The following is a 15,814-nucleotide window of genomic DNA, read 5'->3' as shown; positions in this document are numbered from 1 at the left end:
ACGCCATCATCATGTAATCGTACAGTAAAGCTGCATGCCCTCGGGAAAAATTACGGCTGTAGTTTCCCCTTGCTTTCTGCCGTTCGCAGCACCAGAACAGCAAGGCCATTTTGGTTAGTGTTAGAAGGTCAGATCAGTCAAACATTCCAGACTCTTGCCCTTGCAACTACTGAAAATTCTGCTGCCCCTCTTCAGGAACCACACGTTTGTCTGGCCTCTCAACAGATACCCCTCTGTTGTGGTTGCACCTACGGTACGGCTATCTGTATCGTTGAGGCACACAAGCCTCCCCACCAACGGCAAGGTCCATGGTTCATGGGGGGGGGGGGGGGGGGTTCATTCCCCAAGGGGATGAAATATGGTCAGACTGATTCACCAACTCATCATCGCCCATCCCATACCGCGGAGGATAGAAATTTGAAGTTTGGAGAGGGTATGGCTCTTATATTGTAGGCATCGTTTAAGAAGGGGTTGTCCGAAATTTCACCACTAAGGGGGTGAAATAGGGGATGAAAAGCTTTTTGAAAGTATGTGGCTGTTAAGGGAATTTTGAAACCACAACTACGAAAATTGGCACATAGCTTCTCAGTCAGAAAATAAAAAATACGTGCTTCGGTGTTTGTGGAAATGCAGACGCTAAGGGGGTAAAACAGGTGGTCAAAGTTTTTCTGAATCTAAATAATTATTTAAAAAGTACTAAAGGATTCTATGGCTACATCTACGACAGTTCGTATTTGTCTTCTCGATTAGAAATAAGAAGTATGTGTTTCAGTATTTCTGGAAATTCAGAATTATATGCAATAAGGGATGAAAATTTTTAATGAAATGTTTCGTTGTATAATAAACGGTTTAAAGCTAAATTTATGAATATTGGTATTTCACTTCTCTGTTAGATATACGGAAATATTGGTTCAAATGTTCAAATGTGTGTTAATTCCTAAGGGACCAAACTGCCAAGGTCATCGGTCCCTAGAATTACACACAGCTTAAACTAACTTATGCTAAGAACAACACCAACAGCCGTACTCGAGGGAGGACTCGAACCTCAGGCGGGAGGGTCCGAGCAGTCCGTGACATGACACCTCAAACCACGCGGCCACTCCGCACGGCGAAATATTTGTAAGGGGATGAAAGTTGCTGTGGAAATATCTCCACAAGAACGCAAAAACTGTGGACTCCAGCTACCACAGCCGGCCGGAGTGGCCGAGCGGTTCCAGGCGCTGCAGTCTGGAACCGCAAGACCGCTACGGTCGCAGGTTCGAATCCTGCCTCGGGCATGGATGTTTGTGATGTCCTTAGGTTAGTTAGGTTTAACTAGTTCTGTGTTCTAGGGGACTAATGACCTCAGCAGTTGAGTCCCATAGTGCTCAGAGCCATTTTTTTGTAATTTGTGAACAACATAAAAATTAAATTAAAAAAACCTCTGCAGACCATACAGTGCGAGCGAACCAACGGGAACTAAGCTAGTAATATACAGGGTGTTACAAAAAGGTACGGCCAAACTTTCAGGAAACGTTCCTCACACACAAATAAAGAAAAGATGTTAGGTGGACATGTGTCCTAAACGCTTAATTTCCGTGTTAGAGCTCATTTTAGTTTCGTCAGTATGTACTGTACTACCTCGATTCACCGCCAGTTGGCCCAATTGACGTGAATCCGCACGCAGTTATGCAATCACGTCATCAACACAGATTTTCTGTGAACGTCTGGGCAGGCATTGTTGGTGATGTCTTGATTGGACCCCATGTTCTTCCACCTACGCTCAATGGAGCACGTTATCATGATTTCATACGGGATACCCTACCTGTGCTGCTAGAACATGTGCCTTTATAAGTACGACACAACATGTGGTTCATGCACGATGGAGCTCCTGCACATTTCAGTCGAAGTGTTCGTACGCTTCTCAACAACAGATTCGGTGACCGATGGATTGGTAGAGGCGGACCAATTCCATGGCCCTCACGCTCTCCTGACCTCAACCCTCTTGACTTTCATTTATGGGGGCATTTGAAAGCTCTTGTTTACGCAACCCCGGTACCAAATGTAGAGACTCTTCGTGCTCGTATTGTGGACGGCTGTGATACAATACGCCATTCTCCAGGGCTGCATCAGCGCATCAGGGATTCCATGCGACGGAGGGTGGATGCATGTATCCTCGCTAACGGAGGACATTTTGAACATATCCTGTAACAAAGTGTTTGAAGTCACGCTGGTACGTTCTGTTGCTGTGTGTTTCCATTCCATGATTAATGTGATTTGAAGAGAAGTAATAAAATGAGCTCTAACATGGAAAGTAAGCGTTTCTGGACACATGACCACATAACATATTTTCTTTCTTTGTGTGTGAGGAATGTTTCCTGAAAGTTTGGTTGTACCTTTTTGTAACACCCTGTAGACATTTTTATGTCCCGAGAATCAGTAAAATGTCAATAGGCATGAAAGATCATAAAATGGATTAGAGTTCATGAATGAAATATCATAAACAACGATGTATTTCTGCCTTCAGAAATTTTTTCGAACTTGTTTTATCCTTTCAGTTTTGCCTCTGTTAAGGTTTTTCCGCAGAAGGCATGACGTTAATGTGAATATTAACTTCTTGTTCAAACACTGTTTTGGGAGGTTCAATCAACTAATTAGTTTGAGATGTGGAATGTTCCTGCCATGACACATTTGTTTGTCCAACACGCTAAAAACGCAAGTTGTTATTTGCAAATTGTTACATGTGAAGGGATGCGTTGACCAGTTTGTAACAAAAGATCCAGCAGCTATCTCCTGTATCTTTTTTAACGAAATTTGTCTTTTTAAATGGAATTTCATTAAAGAATAAAAGTAAATAATCAGTTACCTTTTTTAAATTTTTTGCTTTTAGTTAATTTGCCTTTCTTTCTTTCTGTACGTACGAACGAACTTTGTTGTAGAACCTCTCATTTACGTGTGGTAATAAAAAATTCATTTACACGGAACTAAGTACATTTAAAATTACGTGAACTCATATTAACTGATTAAGAATATTTAGTTGAGAATTAAATCCTTTACATAATTCGGCCTTGGCACACATTTTCTAAATGCAGTGGTTTTTTTTTTAATATTTACTGAATTCTTTCCCGGCGTTAGCTATGGAAAACAAGACTGTCTCTACTAGCAGAAAACGGTTAAATATTGCCAAGCCGACGTTTAATTATCACTGATAAAACACACATCCCTATACATTTAAGTTATTTGAAAGGACCAAAATTGTTAAATTTCAACATTAACTGTCCGCCTATGAATGCACAAATGTGAACTAATTTAAAAGTCTCAGGATCGCTGTAAAAGAAGAACATTTTCTTAATTCACTGCTAATTTTTATCTGTTCCCGATTTACGGGTTTGGTTAATTTTTCTTAGCGGAACAATTTTTTAAATGTGCCGCCGCTGCAAATCGTTCGGTCGCGGCACAGCCCAGCAACACCGCTAAAAATGCTGAAAATTCTTTAAAGAAATATTATAGATGACATGGGCAAGCTAATTTACATTAATAATACACACTTTTGATGAATTATAATATATTTAAACCACAACAAATATTCAACTCACATTAGTTTGTAATTTCTCCTCTAATGGCGGCTAAATCTAGCTACAGACAAAAGACGTCTACCCATTCATAAAACGCTTCGTCACAGCTTCCTATCGCTTTCAGCTCTAAAAGAGGATGACCAAAGAATACTCAGTACGTGGTGCTTTTATACTACTGCTGACTATTAACATCTCTTTGTAATCATATAACATTATTTTCGTCTGTGGCTGAATTTTACATTTTTGTTATCGCAGATATTGACATATTTCGCAATTATATTATGAATATAGAAATATTACCATCCTAAATACAGAAAGAATATTACTACAGAAAATATTACAATAATAATGAATGTCCTTTACACAAAATTCAATAATATTTTTTGTTAAATAATTACAGTATTTACAAATTGCTTTATAGCGGCGTATATGGTACAATTAAATTTTAGTTTATTAATAGTGTGAGTTTGCCAGGGAACGTTACACTTTCCTAGCTCAGCAGGCAAACGTCTGATTATCTGGTATCTTCTAAAGTTGTCTCAATGTCCCTGTCGGCTTTCTTCACCGCCAGCTGTGGATTCGAACACGTGAACAATGAGTAGAGGATAATGGAATGGCAAGTGGGAATGCCACAACGCCACTATAACGTAAGTCCCAAAGTAAAAGGATGCCGCCTGCTTTAATTGGGATCAGTTTCAAAATCAATAAAATGAATTATTGTAGTGATAAGTCACTTGAGTTATACAATGCTAACAAACGTGTTTATGTATGTATGTATCTCCAGACGTGTCTTGATGAGCTCCTTAAGCTGTCATGTTAATCACTGCTGTGCCAGGTTTTATCAAACTGAAATTAATTTATAATGGTTTGTCCATTATGTCTTAATTCAGTTTACGTATCTTTGATGATTTTATGCGACCCCTTTAAACTTGGTATTGCATTGATCAGTGCATCGAGCTCGCTGTGAGGTGCAGTGTATGTCTGTACGTATGTTGGTATCCACAGTACATGCTCATAATAAAATCACAGTAGCCTAGCCCCCACCTTCTTCGGCTAGAGTCCCCAAGCATGTGACACCGCAATTCAGCCATTAGCTAGTTTGATAGACCCAAGTGCTCAGGTAGTTTTACTCTCACTGTCTGACAGATGACGGAACAGATCCACTTCTGGCCCATGCATTCCATATGTAATCTTATAGGCTTCGTAAATAGCTTCATATGTTTTGTGTTTTCTAGCTACACGCTGCTTGTCTTGGCGATTTGCTGCTCATTGTTAAGTTACATTGGGACATGTACAACTTTGATTGTGTCAGTCTCTAATAACGGTCATTCTACACTAATATCAACTACTCCATTAAACAACACTATTTAATGGATGTGGCTGTATGAATCTTGTCAACAGGTGGAATGGAAGCATGGAAGCTACGACACCACCAACAGGCGTTTCTTCATTGCAAGTAACAAAGAAACTGGTGAGACGGTTCTGCAGATATTCTCCGTGCAGTTTAATGACACCGGCGTCTATGTCTGCTCTGTCCCTGGCATACCGACCGAGGAACACTCGGTATATCTCTCTGTCATCGGTAAGTTCGTATGACGCTGGAATGATCAGTTTGGCAAATAATATTAATTATTATTTTACAAAAACGTACATTTCTTTTACTGTCTGATGTCATCTCAACTCAGCTGATTACATTCAGTGAAATTTTAATATTTATTAATCCGTCACGTTTATTCCTATCCCTTCATAGCAATTGTTCCCAGCACAGGTAACCCCTCCCTTCCCTCAACCCCAAGCAATTATTATGATTAAGATACAATTAAAACCACGTATGTCTAAATTGCAGACAGGGTGGCTACTAGACCACGGTGAACTAGTGCTTGTGCATTTCGCATCACTGTGCCTCTTGTGTGAACAGCCACATTTTCCTAGTGTAACAGATTTTTTTTTCTTTGCTAGCTTTGCTCACGCCAGTTACAGCACTCTGTGGACGCAGACTAGTAATGTCTCGTAATAAGAATTATACTTTTGTCGATTTAGTCACAAGCAGCTTGTCTCTAAAAACAAATGCCACCATTTTTCCCTTTGACAATAAGGTTTTCATATTTTCTTGTGTAACTTCCTTCATACCCATTCTATTTTAATTACAGAGTAGCCTGCAGATGTGAATACAAATTTCGTGTAGCCATTGATGAAATCCCTCAGATTATGCTAAGCTCTTTCCATACGAAATGCAGAAATGTCTCTATTCGAAAATTTCTCACTTAGTCAACAAATGCGGCGCTCTTCTTCATGATCCCAGCTTTTTCATGCAACGTACTTAGGTATATTGTGTACCCGTAATCATGTTTCTGTAAAAACGATTCTGTACAGTTTAATATGAATGTTTACATCAACAATTAATATTATTTAGTATTTTAATTCAGAGAAAGTGCTTAAAGTAATTAACAAAAGTATTACTAATTTCCAAACAGTAATTTGAAGTATATTGTATATTAAATGATTGAATTATGAATACTGTTGGTAGCACTTCATCACTTGAAACCCAGAGCATAGTTGATTTATGGCAGCAATGGAAGGCAACAATGTTCACAGAACTCCAGTTATAGAGAAACAGTCTGGCTGCTACTTTTGACTTACAACCGGTCTCATTTCTTTGAGTGTCACACTTTCAAAGAGTCGCTCTTAAACAAGATATTTTCTTTTATAATTGTAATAGAAGTAATACGAGTACTTTCTTTATAACTTTTTAGTTATTTAAGTTTCGTATGATTATCTTCCGGGAAGTAAACAGTATCTGAACAATATTAATAATGGTTCAACTGGGCACAATGAAAATTTTGACCATAGTGCTACAACAGCCACTTTTTGAAAAAAAAAAATGCCTTTCCAAAGCACTTTTTCTTGGAGGAATAATGCATGACTGTAAGCATTTATGTACTTAATCAACTAAGAGAACAAACAAACCCTGCATTAATGGATAACTTTGCGCAAATCTGTATATACTGGAATAAAAATCATGTTGAAAGCATGTATTGATCCTGTATAACGCTACATGACTTTACTCCATCAACGTAAGTTAATTTTAGGGGGATATAGAGAATTATTTTGCACTTTTGCTACTAAGGCTTAGTCTGACTGTATCCTGAATTTGGTCCGATGCACATAATTTGCAATATTCATTCTCCTCAAGTCATTATAGCTGGGGCTTACTGCTCTTTCCTTTAACTGGTTAGCCATTTCATCATCAAATTTGACTCTAAATGAATGTGGAGTGAATAAAACCGTTGCGTGTGCTGCAATTTCGCTTGGCAAGGCAACAAGGCATGGGCAAGTCATATCTTCCTCAAGTTTCTGAATTGTCTTGTATTCTTGTATGTGCCCCCCCCCCCCCCCACCCCTTCGTGACGTCGCGACACAGGGACTCCTGTAAACACAGAGACAGATTTTCAACCTGTTAACACCACGAGTAAGATAACACAATAACCTTTTTTGCAGCTCGGAAGCAGGCCTTCCTGCCCAACGACTACTCTCTATTTCATCTCCTGAAGACTAGGGCTTTTTCTCGTCTGCTAATACGGTGCAAACCCAAGCCCTGCCCTCGATCTGTTCGATGTTACCTCTGCGAACATACGGCTTAGAGCACCGGCTACCGGACTGTAGGAGCCTCTTGCTTGTTTGACGAAGAAATGGAATGCTGAAATACGGATGTCGCAACGTCAATGTGACCTGTTTGATGTGGTCGAGCAAGGACCTAGCTAAAAGCCTGATTATCGTTTTTAAGGGAAAAACTCCCGATTCTCAAGACACAATTTGAAATTTTTTAGCACAAAAGGGACTGCTAATGCCTCTAATTCATAGACCGAATATTTTACCGCGGCAGGAGACATAGATCTGGAGGCATACGACACAGGCCGTTTTTCACCGCCTTGTTCTTTCAGCAAAACTGCCACGACGCCTGAATTAGAGGCATGGGTCTGGACTATGAATGCGTGACAGAAAGCTGACATGGCCTGGAAAGGAACGTCATTTACGACGGATTTCAACGCGTCAGAGGCTGCCTGTCGGCTTTCAGTCCAGTGAAATGCTCGCAATTTATTACGTAACTGATTCAAGGGGGCGACCAGCTGGGCAAATTTAGGTACAAATTTCCTATAAAAGTTCCCCCTTCCTACGATGGAAATGAATAGTTCAAATCAGCAGCAATAAGGTAACATGTTTTTTAAAATTTTACATGACAGGCCTGTTCAGGCTTATTGCCATTACCAAGTGACCTGTGAAGTAACATTAGTAAGATTGTCTGTGTAAAAATTGTGACTAAATTACAATGAAATGAACACCCTTAGCTGCTTACAGGCGTTGACATACGTCAACGGGGACAGATGAAAATGTGTGCCCTGACCGGGACTCAAATCCGGGATCTCCTGCTTACATGGCAGACGCTCTATCCATCTGAGCCGCCGAGGACACAGAGGATAGCGCGACTACAGGGATTTATCTCTGGCACGCCTCCCGCGAAACCCACATTCTCAACATATTGTCCCGCACTACGGCCGGTGAGTCTTAACTATATATATACTAAGATGGTATCTGTTCTTTCGGACATGTCCGAAAGAACAGATACCTTCTTAGTATATATAAAATTGTGACTGTTTTACGTTTACATTTGCACTCGTACTTACGTCTAGTTGGAAGTGAGGACCATACTGCATCTATAGTCTTACTCACAAGTCTCGGTAAGTATAATTGTTCTTGTAGTGATCGAAACGTAAAAGTACGTTTTCGTCAGATTGTTTTGACACTTCAGTTCTGACAGTTCTCTACTATAACGCTACATGTTTGCAAAGTATCTACAGCTTACCAGAGATGATGTTACCTATCGTTGTTCTTCTACCCCCATGAACCATGGACCTTGCCGTTGGTGGGGAGGCTTGCGTGCCTCAGCGATACAGATGGTCGTACTGTAAGTGCAACCACAACGGAGGGGTATCTGTTGAGAGGCCAGAAAAACGTGTGGTTCCTGAAGAGGGGCAGCAGCCTTTTCAGTAGTTGCAGGGGCAACAGACTGGATGATTGACTGACCTGGCCTTGCAACACTAACCAAAACGCCTTGCTGTGCTGGTACTGCGAACGTCTGAAAACAAGGGGAAACTACAGCCGTAATTTTTCCCGAGGGCATGCAGCTTTACTGTATGGTTAAATTACGATGGCGTCCTCTTGGGTAAAATATTCCGGAGGTAAAATAGTCCCCCATTTGGATCTCCGGGTGGGGACTACTCAAGAGGACGTCGTTATCAGGAAAAAGAAAACTGGCGTTCTACGGATCGGAGCGTGGAATGTCAGATCCCTAAATCGGGCAGATAGGATAAAAAATTTAAAAAGGGAAATGGATAGGTTGAAGTTAGATATAGTGGGAATTAGTGAAGTTCGGTGGCAGGAGGAACAAGACTTTTGGTCAGGTGATTACAGGGTTATAAATACAAAATCATATAGGGGTAATGCAGAAGTAGGTTTAATAAGGAATAAAAAAATAGGAGTGCAGGTAAGCTACTACAAACAGCATAGTAAACGCATTATTGTGGCAAAGATAGATACGAATCCCACGCCTACTACAGTAGTACAAGTTTATATGCCAACTAGCTCTGCAGATGGCGAAGAAATTGATGAAATGTATGATGAGATAAAAGAAATTATTCAGGTAGTGAAGGGAGACGAAAATTTAATAGTCATGGGTGACTGGAATTCGAGTGTAGGTAAAGAGAGAGAAGGAAACATAGTAGGTGAATATGGATTGGGGCTAAGAAAAGAAAGAGGAAGCCGCCTGGTAGAATTCTGCGCAGAGCATAACTTAATCATAGCTAACACTTGGTTCAAGAAGGTTGTATACGTGGAAGAATCCTGGAGATACTAGAAGGTATCAGATAGATTATATAATGGTAAGACAGAGATTTAGGAACCAGGTTTTAAATTGTAAGACATTTCCAGGGACAGATGTGGACTCTGACCACAATCTATTGGTTATGAACTGTAGATTAAAACTAAAGAAACTGCAAAAAGGTGGGAATTTAAGGAGATGAGACCTGGATAAACTGACTAAACCAGAGGTTGTGCAGAGTTTCGGGGAGAGCATAAGGGAACAATTGACAGGAAAGGGGGAAAGAAATACAGTAGAAGAGGAATGGGTAGCTCTGAGGGATGAAGTAGTGAAGGCAGCAGAGGATCAAGTAGGTAAAAAGACGAGGGCTCGTAGAAATCCTTGGGTAACAGAAGAAATATTGAATTTAATTGATGAAAGGAGAAAATATAAAAATGCAGTAAATGAAGCAGGCAAAAATGAATACAAACGTCTCAAATATGAGATCGACAGGAAGTGCAAAATAGCTAAGCAGGGATGGCTAGAGGACAATTGTAAGGATGTAGAGGCTTATCTCACTAGGGGTATGATAGATACTGCCTACAGGAAAATTAAAGAGACCTTTGGAGAAAAGAGAACCACTTGTATAAATATCAAGAGCTCAGATGGAAACCCAGTTCTAAGCAAAGAAGGGAAAGCAGAAAGGTGGAAGGAGTATATAGAGGGTTTATACAAGGGCGATGTACTTGAGGACAATATTATGGAAGTGGAAGAGGATGTAGATGAAGACAAAATGGGAGATACGATACTGCGTGAAGAGTTTGACAGAGCACTGAAAGACCTGAGTCGAAACAAGGCCCTGGGAGTATACAACACTCCACTGGAACTACTGACTGGCTTGGGAGAGCCAGTCCCGACAAAACTCTACCATCTGGTGAGCAAGATGTGTGAGACAGGCGAAATACCCTCGGACTTCAAGAAGAATATAATAATTCCAATCCCAAAGAAAGGTGGTATTGACAGATGTGAAAATTACCGAACTATCAGTTTAATAAGTCACGGCTGCAAAATACTAACACGAATTCTTTACAGACGAATGGAAAAACTGGTAGAAGCCGATCTCGGCGACGATCAGTTTGGATTCCGCAGAAATGTTGGAACACGTGAGGCAATACTGACCATACGACTTATCTTAGAAGAAAGATTAAGGAAAGGCAAACCTACATTTCTAGCATTTGTAGACTTAGAGAAAGCTATTGACAATGTTGACTGGAATACTCTCTTTCAAATTCTGAAGGTGGAAGGGGTAAAATACAGGGAGCGAAAGGCTATTTACAATTTGTACAGAAAGCAGATGGCAGTCATAAGAGTCGTGGGGCATGAAAGGGAAGCAGTGGTTGGGAAGGGAGTGAGGCAGGGCTGTAGCCTGTCCCCAATATTATTCAATCTGTATATTGAGCAAGCAGTAAAGGAAACAAAAGAAAAATTCGGAGTAGGTATTAAAGTCCATGGAGAAGAAATAAAAACGTTGAGGTTCGCCGATGACATTGTATTTCTGTCAGAGACAGCAAAGGACTTGGAAGAGCAGTTGAACGGAATGGACAGTGTGTTGAAAGGAGGATATAAGATGAACATCAACAAAAGCAAAACGAGGATAATGGAATGTAGTCGAAATGAGTCGGGTGTTGCTGGGGGAATTAGATTAGGAAATGAGACACTTAAAGTAGTAAAGGAGTTTTGCTATTTGGCGAGTAAAATTACTGATGATGGTCGAAGTAGAGAAGATATAAAATGTAGACTGGCAATGGCAAGGAAAGCGTTTCTGAAGAAGAGAAATTTGTTAACATCGAGTATAGATTTAAGTGTTAGGAAGTATGTATTTGTATGGAGTGTAGCCATGTATGAAAGTGAAACATGGACGGCAAATGGTTTGGACAAGAAGAGAATAGAAGCTTTCGAAATGTGGTGCTACAGAAGAATGCTGAAGATTATATGGGTAGATCACATAACTAATGAGGAGGTATTGAATAGAATTGGGGAGAAGAGGAGTTTGTGGCACAACTTGACAAGAAGAAGGGACCTGTTGGTAGGACGTGTTCTGAGGCATCAAGGGTTCACAAATTTAGCATTGGAGGGCAGCGTGGACGGTAAAAATTGTAGAGGGAGACCAAGAGATGAATACACTAAGCAGATTCAGAAGGATGTAGGTTGCAGTAAGTTCTGGGAGATGAAGAAGCTTGCACAGGATAGAGTAGCATGAAGAGCTGCATCAAACCAGTCTCAGGACTGAAGACAACAACAACAACAACAACAACAACATCGTTGTTCTTATTTTCCTTTAAATTTTATCTATGATCCGTGTGAGTTTTGTTTATCATTTGACTATGTCTTTTCTTGTTCTGTTATGTCAACAAAGTTTTTTCCTTAAAATCTGTGTGTTCATTTAAAATGTCTTGTGGATGTTTCCTTGTATGAATATGAATTTCCAGTTCTTCGAGAACGTTCATCGTAAGTCCTTTCGGTACTTTGTGTAACATTTCTAGAGCAGTTTCATCTTTCTTCGCTTTGTGGTGTTGATATTACAGGTGTAAACAGAAGCTTGATGGATTACTATCACTGTTTCTAGTGTGTTCTTTAAATCTGTTCATATATGTATATATAGTGACGATTGCAACAATGTCTCTTGGCCAGATCAGACGAAATTTTAACACCAGACTTAAAGAACACGAACAAGAAGTTCTAAGTGAACGCACAGATTTTAAACATAAATACTATCAAGAAAACTTTAATTACATAGAACACGAAAAGACATACTCAAATGGTAAACAAAACTCACACGGACCATAGATAAATTTTAAAAGAAAATAAGAACAACGATAGTTAACGTCATCTCTGGTAAGCTGTATATACTTTGTAAACATATAGCATCATAGTAAAGAAATGTCACAACTGAATTGTCAGAACATCTGACAAATACGTATTTTTACGTTTCGATCACTGCAAGAACTGTTATACTTACCGAGACATGACAGAAAGACTTTACTATAGGTGCAATACGGTCGTCACTTCCAACTAGACGTAAGTACCAGCGCAAATGTAAAACAGCTACAGTTTTTATACAAATAATCTTACTAATGTTATTTAGAGGACGACTTGATAATGGCACTAACTCGAAACTGGCCTGTCATTAAAAAAACATATTATCTTATTGCAGCTGATTTAGAACATTCATCTCCATAATGTCTTATACCGATTTCCTTTTTATCCTTAGGTGGTCGGAAGTTTGGATTGGCGTAGTTCGCTCCTGATCTTTTTGAAATCTGCTGCCCTTCGGATGTTGTGTGAACAGAAGCATCTTCCTGGTGTAAGGACACATTTTCTTCACCGATCTTGGTCACGTCCATTCCAAGTCTCTATGGAAGCGGATAAATTAAGTGTCGTACTAAGAACTCCATTTTTGTCCATTTAATCACTATCAACAACAATGACACCCTGCGTGTCTCTAAAAAACAAATACCACCAATTTTCCCGTCGACCAAAGGGTTTTTGTATTTCCCCGTGCAACTTCACTTTCATCACCATTCTGTTACGATTTTACAGTGCATCCGTAAAGTTTTACCTCAACGGCGAGTTCCACGTGTCTCGGCGTGCGGGACTCGTAAAGTTGGCAGCGCATTCATGTCGCTGTATGGCCTAGAGTCCGAGATTCACTGTTAGTGGTTGCATTTACGTTGGTGGATTGGATTCAACATTATTACAATCGTAACAATGACCTTAATTATATTACATTAATTACAATTAAATACACTCTAATCACCAGTATTACAGTAGGTGCTGGAAATGTTTTCCTCTTTCTTGAAGGCATAATTCAACACGTTCACAACAGCTTTACCAATGTTTCACGTGTAATCGAATGCAGATAATCAATTACCGCTATCTCCAGTTCATCTATTTTCTTTGGATTATTTTGATACACAAATGTTTTGACAGCACGCCAAACTGGATTGTCGGGCGGAGACAGATCAGGTGAGCGCCGGTGCCAGAGGCCTTTCGTAATTACTCTCTTTCCAAAGATTTCATCTACAAATCGTATACACTGGTGTGCAATATGAGCAGTAGCGTTGTCTTATTGGATAAATCATTGTTTGATCTTATTTTCATTCAGCAGAACAATAAATGGATGAATGGTATAGGAATAATAGATGTCGGAAATGACGGTAGTATCGTAAAATGTCAGGCCTGTAATTCGCACTCGCGTTATGGCAACACAAATTCCGATTTTCTCTGCATACAACACCTGAATTTTATGATGACAAAATTCGTGAATTTTGAGGATTAATGTAGCCAGCTAGGTGTAACCAAGACTCATCAGTGAAAAACGTTCGATCTGAAACACCAACTCCATGTCGGTTAACAAATCGCTGAAACAATTCACAATACGCTATTCGTTTCGCATGCTTCATACAATTTAATTGCTGCACAGCAGTAATTTTATGTGGATACATCCCCAGTTCTTTGGTTACAGCCTTATGTGCTGTGGTACGAGTGAATTTAGCCGCTTGCGTTAATCTCCTTACTGATTTTGTTGGACTCCACAACATGATATCCGAAATGTCGTCAAGCTTCCGTTCTGTTAAAATTGTGGACCTACCAGTTCGTGGTACATCATGAACTGAACCTGTGATGTGGAATTTGCGAAGTAAATCACGCACAGTGTCACGATGCGGACACATCGAAGTAGGAAAACGCAATCTAAATTGCCGATTCACATGCTCTCTACCGTTTCCTCCTGCACGGAAAACATCTTACATTAAAAACGGTCTATCTGCAGTAGTAAGCATTCTCACTACACTCACCTTACACTACTTCCCCCCACGCTTCCCCACCCCACCGCCCATTTTCTCGGAGAACGGCGAAGTGAGAGCTGAACCTGCTGCCAACATTTCGCGCCCAGTTTTGTGTGTAGGTTGTAGTTATGGATATACATGTCACCTAGCCACTCAGTAAATGCTTCAGATGTTGCTGTGTTCTACCCTTATAAATTTCTGAAACGTCCCTCTTCGAAAATTTGTTGCTTGGAGTCAACAAATCCGACACACATCATGTGTGGTCCCAAGTTTCTCATATGCAGAACGAGGTTTAGTATATTATGCACCTGTTACTATAACATGTTTATAATCACTACAATCTCATCAGTCTTAATATTACGGTATTCTGTCACCATACCTTGAATTCTATCCATTCTTTTTCCCATAAGAAATAAAACTGAATTTCAGTAGTGTGGAGATCTGCCATTGCGCAAACTATTGTGATCTCTTGATTCTCAATAGCCGACCAGTGATGATCTTCCACAGCAACCAGTCACCTCGATGAGTCTTCAGTCACGATCGTCACTATTTATACAACAACAATCTTTTCCACCTGCCACTATGTAAAATTTACTTGGGTAATTTAAGCAAGTTTGGCAATATTCTGTGATTTGTGTACCACGAATACCAATCATTGTAGCCAGAATCACAGTTTAGTTTTGTCAACTTGGAAACGTACTGCCGTTGGATGTGATATAGTCAAGGATCAATTTTTTGCCTTCTGCATTACATCACATCGAACAAAATAAGAAAGACTTCTATGGTCTCCACACATTGCAGAGTCCAATGAAAACACATGTGCCATCACAATTTACATTTCTTATCATCATTTACACTGTCTGATGCATTCTCGACTGCTGTTTGAATGCTACACTGTTTGAACGGATCTCAGGGATGATGTTCGTGTGGTCGTGGAAATTAAATACCACTTCGGCTATACAGTTGTGTGTTACCTTCAGCTACGAGTACCAGGAATTTCGAGACAAACTTCAGTACTGAATTGTACCTTGCTTTTACTGGTTTGGTAGAATTCTGTACATTTTAGAACTTGTCCACTACCCTTAAGTAGAAGTATGTATGTGTTTCTCAGTCTTCACTTTGATATTTTCGGTATCATTAGACATGGCTGTGGGAAGTCGTAGCAACGAGACGATTTATACAAGGGGCAGTTGGAAAATAAGTTTCCCCTGTCGACTGTGGGCAGAGTTGTGTTACATGGGCGAAAGACGACACGGCGCACGTGCAAGACACCGATACACCACTGGGTAGAGGTGGACCGCGATCAAGCAGATGGCGCTGTCGCAGTGCCTGCGCAAAGCGGAGTCCAGCCGCTCAGTCTTTTCCCGGAGTTATGGAAAGAAGGTGCGTTTTGGAGTCGTGGATCACAGGCGGAAGTGAGAGCTGTTATCCGCTATAAATGGGCACGTGGAGTATCAGGCACAGAAATTCATGACCGCCTTGTTGAAGTGTATGGGTCAGGTGTGATGTCAAGGCAAATGGTGCGGAGATGGTGCCAGCAATTCAGTGACGGACGTCAG

General features: G+C 40.3%; 1 protein-coding gene across 1 annotated transcript in view; it reads left to right on the top strand.

Annotated features, from left to right (window-relative positions):
* LOC126456941 (hemicentin-2-like) overlaps positions 1–15,814 on the top strand; it is a 135,670-nt gene that overhangs the window by 32,852 nt on the left and 87,004 nt on the right. The window contains exon 3 of the mRNA XM_050092875.1: positions 4,956–5,136. Within this exon, the coding sequence (XP_049948832.1) occupies positions 4,956–5,136 (181 nt within the window). The remainder of the gene's footprint in view (positions 1–4,955; positions 5,137–15,814) is intronic.

This window comes from Schistocerca serialis, chromosome 2, assembly GCF_023864345.2.
Source record: "Schistocerca serialis cubense isolate TAMUIC-IGC-003099 chromosome 2, iqSchSeri2.2, whole genome shotgun sequence".
Classification (NCBI taxonomy): Eukaryota; Metazoa; Arthropoda; class Insecta; order Orthoptera; family Acrididae; genus Schistocerca; species Schistocerca serialis.
Note: the sequence above shows the minus strand (reverse complement) of the source record. Positions and strands in the feature narration are given on the sequence as shown.